Source organism: Phoenix dactylifera, chromosome 11 (genome assembly GCF_009389715.1).
Source record: "Phoenix dactylifera cultivar Barhee BC4 chromosome 11, palm_55x_up_171113_PBpolish2nd_filt_p, whole genome shotgun sequence".
NCBI lineage: Eukaryota > Viridiplantae > Streptophyta > Magnoliopsida > Arecales > Arecaceae > Phoenix > Phoenix dactylifera.
The window spans coordinates 27,440-44,473 of NC_052402.1; the positions used below are offsets into that span (position 1 = coordinate 27,440).

At 39.4% G+C, this 17,034-nt stretch overlaps 1 protein-coding gene across 3 annotated transcripts; it reads left to right on the plus strand.

The window, feature by feature from the left end:
• Nucleotides 1-11,999, plus strand: LOC120112296 (protein SPA1-RELATED 4-like). 3 transcript variants are annotated; one of them, XM_039131138.1, is made up of 8 exons: nucleotides 25-1,492; nucleotides 1,654-1,811; nucleotides 5,337-5,647; nucleotides 5,741-6,312; nucleotides 6,390-6,536; nucleotides 6,659-6,970; nucleotides 10,250-10,309; nucleotides 11,401-11,999. In XM_039131138.1, exons 1-8 carry the CDS (start codon nucleotides 758-760, stop codon nucleotides 11,590-11,592), a joined length of 2,487 nt encoding a protein of 828 aa, XP_038987066.1. In that variant the 5' UTR covers nucleotides 25-757; the 3' UTR covers nucleotides 11,593-11,999. The 3 variants fall into 3 exon arrangements, 2 of the variants coding, with proteins under 2 accessions (XP_038987065.1, XP_038987066.1); XR_005513768.1 differs by having other exon boundaries at nucleotides 1-1,492; nucleotides 5,337-6,312; nucleotides 6,390-6,559; XM_039131137.1 differs by having other exon boundaries at nucleotides 15-1,492; nucleotides 5,337-6,312.
• The last annotated feature ends 5,035 nt before the right edge of the window (nucleotides 12,000-17,034 follow it).

Genomic DNA, 17,034 nt, shown 5'->3' on the forward strand with positions numbered 1-17,034 from the left:
AGCGACAGCGCGCGCGAGAGAGGAGCGAGAGGTGGCGACGATAACGAAGCAAAGCCTAGGCCCTTGCTGCTCCGAAACAAAGACCATAGAATAATGCCCTCTCTCGCGTCATGACCAACGTCGCTACAAATGGCCTCACCTCCTTTCCAGGTTGAGGAAAATAGCCATTTTTCATGCTTTCTAGTGGCGAAGTATGGCTTCTTGGGTCCAAGTGGGAAAGAAAGGTGAGAGCTTTGAGTCAAGCAACTGGTTGCCGTAGTGGTATTTGGTGTTTTCTCGGGCCGGCTGTGTTCCCAGTAGTCGCGTACCGTGCACCAAGGGACAGAGAAGGGCCGCGTGTATTAGTGCGGGGTGCAAAATATGGAATGCGAATTTTGTGAGGCGGAGCTGCATTGAGGGCGGAAAAGTCGAAAACGGGAGCAATTAAAGCTGGGATTGTGTGGTTCCGTTCCCAGGTTGGAGCAGCAGATCCTTATCCTTCTCCCATCTCAACCGCTCCTCTTGTTTCTCTCTCCTCTCTTCCGGTGGTCTCTTCTTGATCGGTGAGTAGTTGTCGTAACTTTTGTTTTTGGGTGTGAAGTGGAAGCTTTCTTTCTGGTGGGTTGCTTTGGGCGAGTGGTTTTCTGTGAGAAAGATGGTATTTTGGGGTAATGAGGAGAGGTTTTTGGTGGTGGAAGAATAAAGGTTCGATCTTGGTGGTTGGGTTCTTCATTCTGGAGCCGTGTGGGCTGGGTTTCGGGGGGATGGGATAGGGGGCATGGAGGGGTCGGAGGAGGCGTCGGGCTGGGAAAGGTCCTCCACTTCCAGGGCCCCCAATACCGCCGCCTGCGTCGTCTCGAGTGGCAGCTTGGGCCCGGCGGCTGGCCCGCGAGACAAGTCGAGGGAGGAGGAGGAGGAGCTGGGCCGCCTGCTGTCCTGCACCGAGGACGGGAGCTTTCGGCCGGCCGGCGCGGCGGCGGCGGAGGAGGAGGAGGAAGAGGGCGTGGAGGTGAGCCTGAGGGAGTGGCTGGACCGTCGGGGCCGGCCGGTGGACCTCCTTGAGAGCCTCCATGTCTTCCGGCAGATCGTCGAGGCCGTGAGCCTCGCCCACTCGCAGGGCGTCGTCGTCAGCAACGTCCGCCCCTCCTGCTTCGTTCTATCGCCCTTCAACCGTGTCTCCTTTATCGAGTCTGCCTCCTGCTCCACCTCCGGCTCCGATTCCTGCGAGGATGGCAGCGGCGCAGACGATAGGCCTCGTGGCCGATACCGGCCTTTAGAGCAAGAGGGGACTCCCGAGGCCGCCGCCTCTGAGGGACCGTCGGACGCCATCTGTCTGCCCTCAGGCTCGGCGTATGTGGATGAGGTGGAGGTCTTGGGGGAGGAGAAAAAGGCATTTCCTTTGAAGCAGATACTGCGCATGGAGTTGCATTGGTATACAAGCCCGGAGGAAGCCAGTGGCGGTTCAAGTACATTCGCGTCGGATATCTACCGATTGGGTGTTATTCTATTTGAGGTCAAGATCCAATCTAAGTGTGTCTTTATTATTATTGTTCTTCTTCTTCTTCTTCTTCTTCTTATTATTATTATTATTTTTAGTGCTTGTTGCTGTTCTCGGTTTGATAGCCTGCAAGGTGAGTTGGTTGTTTAATTATTTGTTAATTTTCTTTTGATCAGCTGTTCTGCACGTTCGACTCACTGGATGACAAGCTTAGGACCATGTCCAACTTGAGACATCGTGTTCTTCCCCCTCAGCTGCTGCTCAAGTGGCCAAAGGAAGCTTCTTTTTGCTTGTGGTTGTTGCACCCTCAGCCGGAAAGCCGACCAAAGATGAGGTCAGTTAAACACCTCCAAGCTTGGTTGTGTTTCAAATTTCATTTTTCTTGCACTTCAGCAGGTGTTCCTTTTTTGCAAGATAAATAGTTTATGACATCTTGGAGCAGGTGATGACATTTGCTCCTTTGAAATGGAAATGAATCTCATTTTTTTTGTATTAGAATTATTCATGCAATTCATCTTTTACTTAGAATAAAGCATGCTTTTATGCCTTTGACATCAAAGCATGGAAAATGAATGGCCAGAATTTTTGTGTTCATTTGTGTTGGGGTAGTAGAAGCATAGAGGTCTCCAATATCACTCTATTAAGATATGGAGTTGGAAAATGAGAGAGGATAGATGGAGAATAACACACACTAATTTTTTTCATTTCATCATTCATTCTTGCTTGCCTACATGTATGCATTACAATATCTAAGAAACACTTTAAATAGATCCATGGAACTCTAAATGACACTACTTGGAAACACCAAAAGGCACATCGATGAACACTCTACTAGTACTGACTTCACTGATGCATTAAGACTTTAATCAATACTTCAATAAGTTTGGTTTAATATCCCACAACCCTCCTAAACAATTTCTTCCATCTAGGCATCATTCTAGCTTCTTGAAAAATACGAAACTTGAGGGTCCTGGAAAAATGATGCTTTTTGGATTACAGTAATGTGTAGGGCCATCTTCATTGATGTGAAAAGCCTATGAAATTTTCTCTCTTTCTTGTGTGGTATCTTTCCTTGAACATGTACCTTCTTTCACTTTGCACTCACATACTATTGATCGCTGTACTTCCTGAACTGTATTTGTTCTTGCTCCATTGGATCAATGAACGCTTCAAATTCGGCCAGCTTGTATCGATGAAGAAATTCTCTACCCTAGCATATAACATTAGAATTTTTCAAGATCCGCAATCTTGATACCGGATACCGTATCGGTACTTTATCGGTTTGATACGATTCAGTATGGTATGGTACAATATACCTCTGTGCCGAAATAACTCTCTAACTATTTTTCTCAATGTCTATCTCGGTACATGTTGGTACGCCTCAGTATGGAGCGGTACGGGGCTTGTATCTACTTGAAGGTGTGTTTGATACCCTTTTTTTGTCAGTACGGTACGGGGCAGTATAGTAGAGCATGGAATTTTCTATATTTTCAATATTTCTTCTTTTCTTTGAAGATCTATATTTCCAATATCATAAATTTTTGCCTTTACGTTCTGTATTTCTTTCTTTTGCCTTTTGCCTTTTCATTCTGACCAAAATTTTACTTTAGACTTCAACACCTTCTGTCTTTTCTATTTTTATACCTTTTGGAAGTCACAGAATGCATGGAAGCGAGCTTTTTTGTTTGGTTATTATAGTAATGTTAGAAACTATTAAGAAATAATTTTGGTTTGTTGTTTTGAAGGATACTAGACTTGGCAGAAATGCTTCATGTAATGTGTCTTATAGCATGCTTATTAACCAAGAGAGGCATTCTGTAGCATATAGCAGTGACAAATTCAATCATACAAAGTGGTGCTATTTTACACATTTGCAAGGACTTATATGCTGGCACAATCTTGTTAATTAATCATTTGATGATCATTTTTAACCATGAGCCATTATGATGTACTGGTTTATAAAATCTGTTGAGCAAGATTCACCATCTCGGTACCGGATCCCGTACCGATACCACACTAGCACAGTGTCGATACGGTACGATACAGAATTTTTTTGGCGTACAGAGTATCAGTATACCAACCATACCGGATACCGGTATTGAACCAGTATGGTACAGTATGCTCTGTATCATCCGATTTGGGCCAGTACGACCTTACTGTTGAGTGCTTAAGTGCTAGTGACAATGCTTACTGGTCAAACTTGAATATTCGAGTATTGCATGCAAATGTGACAATACCCTGATCAAAAAGCTCAATTTTATTGATTGTCTATGGTTGTTGCTAATGTTAAGAGAAGAAGACTCTGAAATTTCTAACTGGCAATTGTTGAACTGCCCGGCAGATATCATCAAGATAGTTCTCCATGATAGCTAGCCAATCTACAGTCTCATTCATTGCATTTCCAAGATTTGAATAATCATTAACGGAAATTATGTAAGGATCAGCTTGTTAGACTTCATAATAATTGCATTCATTGAGAATAAATTTGGTTGATCGTTTTTATAGGTTTGGTGCTTGATGGTTATTCTATTGCTGAGTACAATAATGGTTAATGATCATAGCAGGAGCTTTCACATGCCCCTGCTATGATGACCAGGGATTTTAAACATGAATATTTGTTCTTGTGTTTTCAAAGGCAAGAGGAGCTTCTGATTTATTACATATGATTGCTGATATTTTTTCAAACATGGCACACCTTATTAGTGTATTAAGGCATCAAATATAAATTAAATATTGCTTTTCTATGGCCCAATTGTATGGTTGTATGGATATTGATTTCCAATTTCCATTGCCTTAGACAAAATAGAAAAGTGAGCTAAATCTCAAAGAAGATTTGGTGAAGAGAGAAGCACTGCTTTTTTTTTTTTAATTTATTTTTTAAACTATCATGTTTCATTCCTTAGTGATTCTGTAATCTTGCTGTCAGAGCTTGTTCTTGATAAATCAGTGACTGTTTTTCATCTCAGGGCCCTTCTAGTGCATGTGCACGTGTCTGTTTTAAAGGCTAGGATACCGTGTTACAGTTGTACATTTAGGGTGGCTAACACATTTCTATTCCTTGCCACTCTTGAGTTTCAAGACTTTTTGCTCAACCTCCTTTACCAGTCAAGAATACATAGTAATTAGTCAAACTTCATATCAATTGGGACAATACTATATGCTCCTTGTTATAGTTCATTTAGTTTATTATGGTGCCAGTAATATTTTATAATTGACAATGCATATTGTTATAGCACTTTTCTCTTTATTTTCATCGTTCCATCAGATGCAACAGGCACAGCATGTTTTAAGTTCACGCTTGCTTTCTGCTACATCTTTTGTCAGCTGCAAGTCAAGAAACAAATGATGCATAGCTTGGGACATACATGTCATGGACTTTCCATTGTGTTGTGACAAGTTTCTCTGTTGATTTAATTCATTGCAGAGCTGAAACATTTGCGGGAAAATTCACCTTTATTTTGAAACCAGAACTTTAAGTATGTTGCAGGTCAACAATTTTATTAAAGAATAAATTAATAAACCCTACCACCACCAGACATGCAATTGGCTTCCATGCCCTTGTTTCTTCCGGCCCATTGTGACTGAATTTGGTTGAAGGTTGATATTTGGAATAGCACTTCCAGTTTTTTGGGGAATATATGGTTCGGTAGAAGTGTACTTTACATTATTTATGCATGCTTGATGAACATCCTCTGTCAGATCTCTAGCTAATTAGTGCTTCTTTAGGCCTGATTTTTTTTAATTTTTTATATTTATTCGTTTAAAGAATGGAGCGAACAGCTATCGTGCACACTTCTTAAAATCTTCAGTGGCCATGAGAGTGATTAAAGGATGACTCGTTTTGTGTGCTATATCGCAGTGAGGTATTAAAAAGTGAGTTTCTAAATCAACCAAAACATAGTTTGGAAGAGCGTGAAGCAGCAATTAAGTTAAGAGAGGAGATAGAAGTTCAAGAATTGCTCCTGGAATTTCTTTTGCAGTTGCAGCAAAGAAAACAGGAAGCTGCTGATAGATTGCATGATACAATCTGTTTTCTCTCTGCTGACATAGAAGAGGTTCTAAACCAGCAGTCAATTCTCAAGCAGAAAGGAGGCTCCTATGCAGAGCCAGAGAAAGAGGAGCATTCTGCTATAAATAAAGTGGACCAACCTTTGCATTATCCTGCAATAGGTGAGTATTCATCCTGCTCTGGTTCCAGAAAACGCTTCAGACCAGGAATTCAGAATTTTAATGACAAAGAGCATAATAATATGCTTGATGCAGCTCCCAGATCAGAGATACACCCTCAGATTCAGGAAGATTTTCTGTCAAAAAGTTCTCGATTGATGAAGAACTTAAAAAAATTGGAAGCAGCTTATTTCTCAACAAGATGCAGGGTGGTGATGCCGTCAAGCAAGCCCATAATTAATCCACTTACTAGTAGTGGAAGAGGATCAGTTGTTAGGACTGAAGGAAGTTCAGTTGGTGATTTTGCTTCTAAAGAGGGCCATAGTGGTGGAAGAAATAACAAATGGATAAATCCATTTCTTGAGGGGTTATGCAAGTATCTGTCGTTCAGCAAATTGAAAGTTAAGGCTGAAGTAAAGCAAGGAGATATTTTAAGCTGTTCAAATCTAGTATGCTCCTTGGGTTTTGATCGGGATAAAGAATTTTTTGCAGCTGCCGGTGTAAATAAGAAGATTAAAATCTTTGAATATGATATGATTCTAAATCAAGATCGTGATATTCATTATCCTGTAGTTGAAATGGTGAGTAGGTCAAAACTTAGTTGTATTTGCTGGAACAATTATATCAAGAACCAGATAGCTTCAAGTGACTTTGAAGGTATAGTGCAGGTAGGATGTCCGTTATGTTTAAAATTCTCTTAGTCTTTCGTTGACTTTTATATAATGCTAACTCCAAGTCTTGTTAGGTTTGGGATGTTACAAGAGGCCAAGTGTTTGGAGAAATGAGGGAGCATGAGAAGCGCGTATGGTCTGTGGACTTTTCACTTGTGGATCCAACAAAGTTGGCTAGTGGAAGCGATGATGGTGCAGTGAAGCTGTGGAATATCAATCAGGCAATTCTATTCTTGCACTTGGTGTATGTCAGCTTTTAACTATTTGCATCACGGTCATCAAATTGACATTATCATGGTAACCTCATACCTAAGTTATTTCAATCATATGATTGTTATTGCAGGTTGGAAGCATTGGTACCATCAGAACAAAGGCAAATGTGTGCTCTGTTCAGTTCCAACCTGATTCTGCATGCTCACTAGCAATTGGTTCAGCAGATCATAATATCTATTGCTATGATCTTCGCAACACGAGAATGCCATTTTATACATTAGTTGGTCACACAAAGACTGTGAGCTATGTGAAGTATTTACATGCATCAAATATTGTATCTGCATCCACTGACAACTCATTGAAGCTCTGGGACTTGTCTACAAGTACATCGAGGATACTGGACAACCCTCTTCAGACCTTCACAGGGCATATAAATGTAAAGGTATGCTGACCTGTTAAAGATTGGATCTTTAATTAGATATATCATAGCTCTCTGTTTTGCTATATGCAATGAATACGTTTTATTTTCATGGATCCTAGGATCGTTGAAAATATCACTTGGTTATCTACAATTTATTATCTTCTCTTTGTAAGCATTGATATAATGATATGCTCTCCTTTATCCCATTAACAGTAAATTTTAGCATATTTATGTTAGGAGCCCTTGGATTTTCAAAATCTTGTTTCTTCATAATGTTACCAGCGTAAGTTGATCTTCGTTGGTTGTTTTCGATCATTTCAAGACTCCTAGCATGAGATGGAGCAACATTTCTCATCTTGTATGGCATCTTCAAGATGTTCATCCTCTACTAGCATTGCAGGCATGCAGATTTGCAACATCACTTGCATTTGTGGCATTACAACTCCATCAAAGGATGTCAATGATACCGTCATTTGCATGTAACTGTTGTGGCCTAGAACTATCATGCACTATTATAATGGTTGTTATAAAACAAAATTGATGCCAAAATATATTGAAAGAAAATTTCAATTAAAATATTGATCAGCTGTAATGTATGTTAGTAGCTGCTATAGCAACAGATAACAACTCATATTAGTCCTACTACAGTATCATGTACGTTTATTATTTATTGTTAGTATAATTAATATAACACAATTTATCTAACAGAAGATTATTGTGATAATTATTGACAATGGTAATAGTACATTGGGATTTAATTGCTCTTATGTTGTTGCAGCAATTGTTCACATGTTTAACGACTGTTATTAAGTTATTATATAATGTATATAGCAGAAACAAAGTGCCAAAATTATTATACTGGCCTTTCTAATATAACAATCATTATAACTCCAATTTTGAATGCAAAGAAACAATCAACCACTGCCGCATTCTCATCCAGGAAATAGTAATTATATCTGAATATTCAACTGCTAGTGCCACCATCCCCCTCTCTCCCCCCCACCGGATATCCTTCCAAAGTTGTTTTCCCCATTGACCGCCAAACCCTCAAAACAAAATCTAAAAATTGTTTCTATTCTAAATGACACCTTCTAGAACTAATGGGTTGTGTACTTTTACAATTGTCTATAGTTGGTTGAGTTCAAGTGAGTGGGAACATTCATGCAGCGCCCCAGTTCTCAAGTTTTTGTTTGATAATCTATTGCTACTTTTTCAGTCTAAACATTTTCCCTGTCACTAATATTGATATCCTTTGAAATAATTAGATTGTGGCCTATGCTAATGTTCCTGCTACTAACTCATCTGTTAAAAAAATTGGAAAAAAAATCATAACTAACAACTGCTACTATATTGTTAAAATTTGAAGTTATTCTTCTTGTTTTTAAGTTTTACTTAGTTTGCTTTAGTTTAGCTTCTTTGTTTGATACATGAAGTTTTGACTCACCATGCTTTGCTTGCTTTACCATTTTTTTTTAACATTCTTTTCACCTGGACTGTACAAAATCCTATATAATGAAAGACATTTTTGTCTCAATACCACCAAATTGAATGCACAGCATTTTCTGATATTTGTTTTATTTATGCGCAATAGTATTTTTGTCCTGGTGGAACTACTTGCACGCATCTTTTTTCAAGTCAAACCTTTTGATATGCAAGTAGTACCTATTTATTTTTCTAGTAGAGTTTTTTGGCATATTGTACCAAGATTCTGCCAATGCTGTGTATTAAACCTTTTCCCTATTTGCAAATTGTCCCAGATAAAGCTATATTTATTTGCAGGAAACTCTTAGTGTTAGCATGCCATCTCCTCTATGGACCATGGACCCTAGTTAACCAAAGATGGTAAATGATGATTTTACCTTTGGTTATTCTCAACCAAGCTCCACCACGAACAGTTAAACTCAAAAAAATTTTAGGGTTCACTCAATTAGAGAACGGGTTTCCCGTTCCCCTAGTTTAGTATTTAGGGTTCACCTGGCTCCACTCAACTTCCACACCCCCCCCCCTTCTTCTCTCACCTCCTCGACCGACAAAACTCCTCTCAACTTGTGGGCATCACCATCAGAGCTTGTGGGCTCTGCCTCTGATTTTCTCAAGTAGTAGTGGTGTGAATAATATTAATGGCATAGGCACGATATCTAGAGCTCAGACGAGCTCGTGAGCCTTAGCAAGCCGGTAGTGGTGTTGCTGTTCTATAGCGATGGGGATCTCATGGATGACTTCCAACTCCAGGACCATCTCTCCTTACCTAGTGACCCCACTGCCTTCGCTGCCCAGGTCTGTGTCTCCAAACCCGACCATGCCCTTTAGATCAACCCAAAGGTGGTGACCATTCCATCCAGATGTTGCTGAGTGCTAAAGCTTGAGTGGAGGTGGAGAGGGCATGCATTTATGTTACTCCCTGGGTGGCATAGTGGTGTTTGTGTGTGTGTGTGTGTGTTGCGGGTGAGGGGTATTGCATGAACGATGCTAGTTGCCAATTCCTTCACCGGGTCTTGATGACACCGCTATCACTGCCATGGTATGCATCGACAGCTGAAAGATAGACCCCATCGTTGAGGAGTAGTGCCGAGAGCTGCTTCTTAGGTCCAAATCCTATAGATTGGGTGGCGCCTCCAGCTCATGGCCTTAACCTTCCCTTACTCCCCAACTAGATTAGTGCCGACCTCGCCTTTTCATCATCCATCAAATGCAGCAGAATGAAAGCCAAAGGTAGCTCCTTTACATGAATACACTTCAATTTTCCCATTTCCCTTATCTCAAATTGATCTACAAGCCTAGGGTAATCAAAGTTCCCATATGGCGGTTGCAGCGGCAACAAAAGGAGGCCTCTCTCTGTCCACCTAAACGCTAGCAAGAAGGAAAGAAGGGAGAAGAAAAGTAGAGGGAAAGAGGGGAAGAAGCCCTAACACCTTGAAGCAAAGAGAGAGCTAGCAACCGAACCCGCTAATGTGAAGAAGAACCCTAGATAGGGACTCCCCTCCAAAGTAATTTGGAGAGTATTTTGGTGTCTCAACCCTCAACAGTCTCCACTAACGCCAAGATTAATGGCTTTTTTGGGGTCTGTTGATGGAACTGTATTTCAAGGTACATATTGCAAGTAAGTATAGCTTTTTTGGATCAATTTGCATATAGGGATAAGGGGAGGTTTAACACCCAATATTGGCAAAATGTCGAGTGTGGTATGCAAAACACCCTTTTTAATAATATATAATTATTTTGTCAGTCTTTAAAGCATTCTTCTTGCAATACATTTGTTTTCTTTCTTTGATTCGTTTGATTCTTTTTCTACTGTTCCAGAATTTTGTTGGCCTATCTATATTTGATGGATACATTGCTACGGGCTCGGAAACCAATGAGGTATGCATTTTATGTTTCCACTCTATTTACCTAGTGCGAGTGGATGGTCAAATTATTTCTAAATAAAATCTATTCAGTGCAATATTTAGGTTAGTGATCCTTTATAGTATGTGATGAATAAGATATGACTTTAACAATTAAGACAGTAGGCTGCTTTATGCTCACACATATGCTCATCACTGGATTGAATGAGATGAAAATCATAAAAAAATGACTAGAAATCTATTCTGGGAGAAGAGACAATTTTGAGTTGTAAGAACTAATAAAACAACAGTGAGGGAAATATATGTGTTTCCCCAGAAGTGATGTACAATTTGCAGAAAAATATGAATGAATGCAGAAAAGCTACTTGAATGGCTCAGTGATCAACAAACATATGTTTCTTACAATCTCTTTTCCCTTTTCTTGTCCCTCTCTCTCTCTCTCTCTCTCTCTCTCTGCTTGACCAGTTTCAAGTTGTTGCCATTTGATTTAAAATTGCCAATTTCTGTGGTACAATCTTACGGCCTTCGTGCATGGATGTGACTTTATTGCCTATGTTGCTTGTCATGAATGACCAGGCAATCCAAGCTAAATTGAATACAGTTATTTTTCCAATAAATTTCAAGAAACAGCATGATCGCTAACGAATACACAAGTAATGTCATACAAGTACAACTTGAAGCATGATCCCTGTAGGTCTGAACATGCTTCAAAACGATGAAATGGTGTTTTGTTTTTTTGCCATTTGTCAAAGGCATTTTAGGAAACAAACAGTTTAGTCTAATTATGAAGACAGAACATTCAAAGACCACCTGGCTGGAAGATTCCTTATTTCTGCCATATGAAAGGGACATATTTCATGATTTTCTTATGCTATCGCATTGAATTTGCGTGTTATTCGGGTATGTCTGCACTCTGCTTCTGCTCCGATAACTAAGGAATTTGGTAGCTTTGACATTGAGAAATTATGTCTATACACTTTTCTGAAAATATGAGCACCATTTTGGATATCAAATATACATTCTCAGATTCTCACAGTTAACTGCCCAGTGCCCATTCCTTTGTGTTTCCTTCCTGTATCGATCATCTTTTCTACTGTTTTCGATCAGGTTTTTGTCTATCACAAAGCCTTTCCTATGCCAGTCTTGTCGTACAAATTCAGTATGACAGACCCCATATCAGGCCAGGAGGTTGATGACGCATCGCAGTTCATTTCGTGCGTCTGCTGGCGTGGTCAATCTTCTTCCACCTTGCTTGCTGCAAATTCTAGTGGGAACATCAGACTCTTGGAGATGGTATGACTCCAAAATTACAAGTGGATCACATATCAGGGGAAATGCTTGTGTCAGCACAATGATGTTTATCCTCTGAAAGTTCACAGGTCAGCAGAAGTAATCAGTAATTCAAAAGCATGGATATCTGTTGTGAAGTTCTTCAATTTGGTGGTTCCTTAATGATATTATAGGGGAAGCTGATAGCAGATGTAACATATAAAGCTAAGGAAAAAAAAGAGAGAGACGGAGGGAAATGATATGTGTAAATCATTGGTCTGGTTTGGGGTATATACCATTAGTCCATCAAATGGGGCCTTTTTACTCCAAACTACATTGTTTTTCTTTGCATGACCTTTCCATTCGACTGCCATCGGTGGTGAATGGGGTTTATGTTAATTAATCAATTAAACTAAGCCTGGTTTCCTGCTGCAAGACATGGAAAGCTGTGGTCGCGGAGCTTGGACTGTGAAGTACATCTGCCTCTATATCCTTTTCTTTAGTAAACCTTGTACAGTGTAGTGCTTGATGCCATCTTTGGCATATTCGCAAACTTTTGATCTCGAGTTGATTAGGAACGGCATCTGCTTGGGAATCACATGGCACATAGCATAATTCGTTTGCTTTTGGGGAATGAAAGAAGTTATCCTTTTTCGACCAAAGTTTCGCACTTATCTGTACCCCAAAGATGCTTGATTTAAAGTTGTTAGAGAACAAAGTTGGGAATGTCTCATCTGCTGTATCTATGATCGGTCGGAAGTTATGCGATTCCGGCCTTCTTGCTGGATGTCTTTAAGAGCTCGTTTGGTTCGCGGGAAAAGAGGGGGGGGGGGGAGTGGTTAACGGGAAAGTAATAGAATGTCTTTTGTTTGGTTGGAGTTTTCAAAGGAGAGAGACGGGAAAGTTATATTTCCATAGAAATATGATTTCCACATTTCATGGAAAAGTCTTTTCCATGAGGCGGGAATCACTTCATTTTTATTTTTTTCTAAAAAGATCCTTAAACATTAAAGAGGCATTAAAGATCTATTTTTTATTAAGGGTATAATAGGAATTATGCATAACTTTCCTAGGAAAGTAGATGGTCAACCAAACATAAACACTTTGGAAATCTATCACTTTTCCATGGTTAACCAAACATGCCAAAAGTATTTTCCTAGGCATTCTCTTCCTAGAAATCTGCTTCCCACGAACCAAACGAGCCTTAACATTCTGTTCAACTTACATCTCAATAATGTGTTTGTGAAAGTAGGCAAAAGATGGTTATAGTTTATCAAGTTGGTAATTTTTTCTTTGATCTTTATGCTAGAAGTTTGAGTTCTTTCCTTAACCGGACTTTGATGGGTTGAGCATACTTGGTGGTGGGTTTTCTGTTCTGTAGTCTATTACCTAATCCTCAATGGATAAAAAATAAAAAAAATAATCAGCAAGAATGAATGCATGTGATCTCATAATATCAAAATTATTATTTATCTTTTAAAAACTTTTCTAAGAAAATATATTAATGGCAAAGTAGATTAAGTATCATCATAAAATATGGTCAAATTGTCGGATCTTTTGTTTGTATGTATGTGTCTTTAATTGATCGTATTTCTTTTCAAATTCAATCCTAATTCATTAAAAACAATTGGATAAGCATGCGCATTACTTAATAGGACCTTTACAAGGAGATTATCAAATATGTTCGTAGGTCGCCTCATTATATGTTAAAATGATATAAAGATAATTTAACAAGAAGTTGCAAACCTACGCATGAAGTGGATGCCACCCGCTGAAAACGTCTCATACATCTATAAGAAAAATGATATGGGAAAATTGGTTTGGCCAACCCACCAAATTGAGAGCTGTTTATTTGAATATATAGAGCTACAAAAATTGTCTTCAGCGAATGTAGAGGTTACAACTTGTCATCTAATATAAACAATATTATATAACGTTGCTATTGTTACAACATAAAGAAAAACTGTGCAGGAAACTTTGTAGAAGACTTTGTAGCTGAATCGTTGATATAGTTGGAAGAATTCAAATGTGGTGGTCTAACAACATCCTTATCCAGTGTTTAGAATATGAGTTCTTTGATTATCTTTATTGTAATGAACACAAGTAGATGAGCAACTTGAATTATCGGGATTTTCATAAGTAAAGTGGATCGGCAACTTGGAAAGGTTTACTTGATCACCACTATCCTGTCTGCCAGTAATTAAAAATAAATAAATAAATTTAACTTGTAAACTATATTATTAAGATTACGATTCTTAAATTGGAAAATAAATACAATATTGGCATTTAACTCCTGTGTCACAAAACATATGTCTAAAAGCCATATATATATATATATATATATATATATATATATATATATATATATATATATATATATATATATATATATATATATATATATATATATATATATATGAGGAGAACAAGTGGGAGTTTCATCAATCATTTCACCAAAATGTTGGATGATTTCTCATGTTAAACCATTAATGGTGGAACCAATAAGCTGCGGTCCATTTTTGCAACGCTGGCTTAAGTTATATCACTCGAGTACTCGAAATTTTGTGCTTGGACTTTGTCAGATTGTTGAATGTAATCTTCGGCTCTCCCCCGTCACCATGGATTCGCATAATATTTTACTCGAAATTAGGTTGCTCACTTGAAACAAAAATAAACTCAATAAGTAGAAAAAATATTTTGATATCATAACTATTAAAATTATTATAATATAAAATATAAAGAGTATACTTTAATCGAATGAAGTTTGGGCGTCTACATTAGGGGCTCGTTTGGTTCGCGGAAAAAAAAGGAAGAAAAGTGTGGTCAACGAAAAAGTAATGAGATGTCTCTTATTTGGTTGGAGTTTTTAAAGAAAGAGACAAGAAAGTTATATTTCCATATAAATATGATTCACATATTTCATGAGAAAGTGTTTTCCATAAGAAATATGGAAAAGTTAATTTTCTATGAGCCAGAAATCACTCTATTTTTATTTTTTTCTAAAAAGGTCCTTCATCATTAAAAAGGCATTAAAGACCTAATTTTTATTAAGAGTATAATAAGAAGTACACATAACTTTCTCAGGAAAGTAGATGGTCAATCAAAATAAGTATTCTGGAAATATGTCATTTTTCTATGATCAACCAAATATGTCAAAAATATTTTTTTACATATTTTTTTAAATCTAAATTTTAAAAATTATATTTTTAGAAGAAAAAGTATTTTCTGCGGACCAAACAAGCCCTAAATGATATGATTTTAACCGAGGCTGGTTTCCACACCGAAATAAGACACAGATCGCTAAGCTAATCCGCGCTGCTCTCTGGGTGGTGCGGTGGGCCCCCTGAAAAAAACAGGGTGCAGGCGCCGCGGAATTGTTCACGAGCTCAGACGCCCCTTCTCGACGGTTCCACCCACCCGAACCTTGGCCTACGTACCTCCGCAAAGGGCCAAAACCTGACACCAAACCTGCGGGCTAATTAATGGGCGAGAGAGAGCGACAAAAGAATCGCTTTCTCTGCTGCTCTTCCTACCGTCTGATCCTGATCAAACGGATAAAACTCAACTCCTTGGATGTGCCTATCTCTTCCTGTGGGCTTCCTGTGGGCTTCCTGTGGGCGGGTGACCCTGACCCACCAAAACAAATGCGGTCCATTTTCCTCACAGGCAGAGATATGATTACAAGCCGACATGGTGGGGGCCCAGCTCATCAGGCCATGTCTTTGGATAAAGATGACACGGTGTACGGTGTACACCGTTCGAACTAGGCCCACTTTTCGAACATTCAGGATTTGAACCACCATCTCCAGCTTTTATATTAATTGATTTTTATTTTTAATCCCATGCATATTTGTTTTTGTTTTTTTTATGCAGCCTTTATCTACATCAGTCGTGGGATCCTCCACTATATTATTCGCTTCCATGTGAAGCTCAAAAGAAATCACGCTCTTGAACAAGTCTCAAGAAGTAGGTGCCCGTCGTCACAGAAATGTTATCCTCGGATCCACTCAATCATCATATCCCTTTTTTTTTTTTTTTTTTTAAGGTGGATGCTATCAGCACCCGCCTTCCATGCATATTCGTTTGGTGTAGGTTTATCATCTTCATCTATCAAAAAAGCCAGCCCACTGTTTTTGGTCTTCCAGATAAAGGTTGATTTCTAACGTTGGTCCTGCGTCCCAGTTTTACTATCCTAAGCTGGCGAACCATGAATTCTAAAGCTTGTCTTATGATGAGGTGTATTGAGCGTCCAAATTTGAGAAACACTGAATACTTGAAGACTCTTGAGACAACCAAGCAATCATGTTATTGAACTCAAAGCATACTAAGCAGACAAATTCTCATGGTTATACTCCAGTCGTCTGGTCGTAGCATCCATCATGGAGGTTTGATGATGGAGCCTTGAAAATTGTTTATCTAGACATTTAATTTGCTCAGATAATTTTTGAAAGAGTTGGTGAAGCAAAATCTTATATCTTTAAAATATCAAAAATAAAACCTAGATTGTTTCTCGTTTATCGTCTTGTGATTAGAACCTGATCAACATATCATTTTTCAATTCAAAACTTTGCTCCATAGAATAGTTCACATAATCTGTTCGACATCTTCAAATCAAGTAACTCTCCCTAGATCAAGTACTCCTCCGGAAACAAAAATGAAGCAGCTCCTTGCCTCGGCAGTGCTGGTCGAACTTAGTTATTGTGGCTCCGTCGCCCAAGCTACCCATAGCCTGAGCGGCTGAGCCCGTTTAATCCAGCAGCAAAAAGGTCAAGATAGTATTCAATATTAAAGAAAGTTAAAAAGGCTATATTATAAGTCCCATCCAGCCTTCCTTCCTATGGCCAACCTATCGATTTGGACGACCTCGGTTCGTCTCACCGTCGAGTGACCTGACCGCTAAGATAGAGATGACGACCACCACCGCCAAAAAAAAAAAAAAAAAAAAAAAGAAAGAGAAAAATCTCCATAGAACACCTTAATATCCTTTAAATAATTTCCAATAATTCTACAGGGCACAAGTTTGGTACCAAAACGTTTCCCTGCACAGCCGCGCCTAGCGTGCACCAACGTCGCCATGCACGCAATGATTTCTTCTTCCACGAGAGTGTGCGTGTCCGCTTGCCACGTCAAATGCCAGCAATGCAGGGAACTGAGTTGGCGACTCGTAGGCATATCTGCGACCGAGCAGATGAGTCCGACAAAACTGGGTGATGATAGAGAGTGGGGCCCATGGCTAATAATTGAGAAGCGGACGCGGTAACCGACGTGGATCCGCGCTGTCGTAGACCCTCATCCGAACTACTATCGGACTCGATTCCCTACCGAGTCCGGGTATTTTTCTACGCAATTCTTCGCCGCCGCGTGGCTCCTGAGCTGTCACCCGCATGTTCGCGGCGGCCCGTTCGTCCACGTTGTCCCTCGGGCCCCCGTTCCTCCTTATCGCCTCGTATAAAAACTCTTCCATCTCGGCCC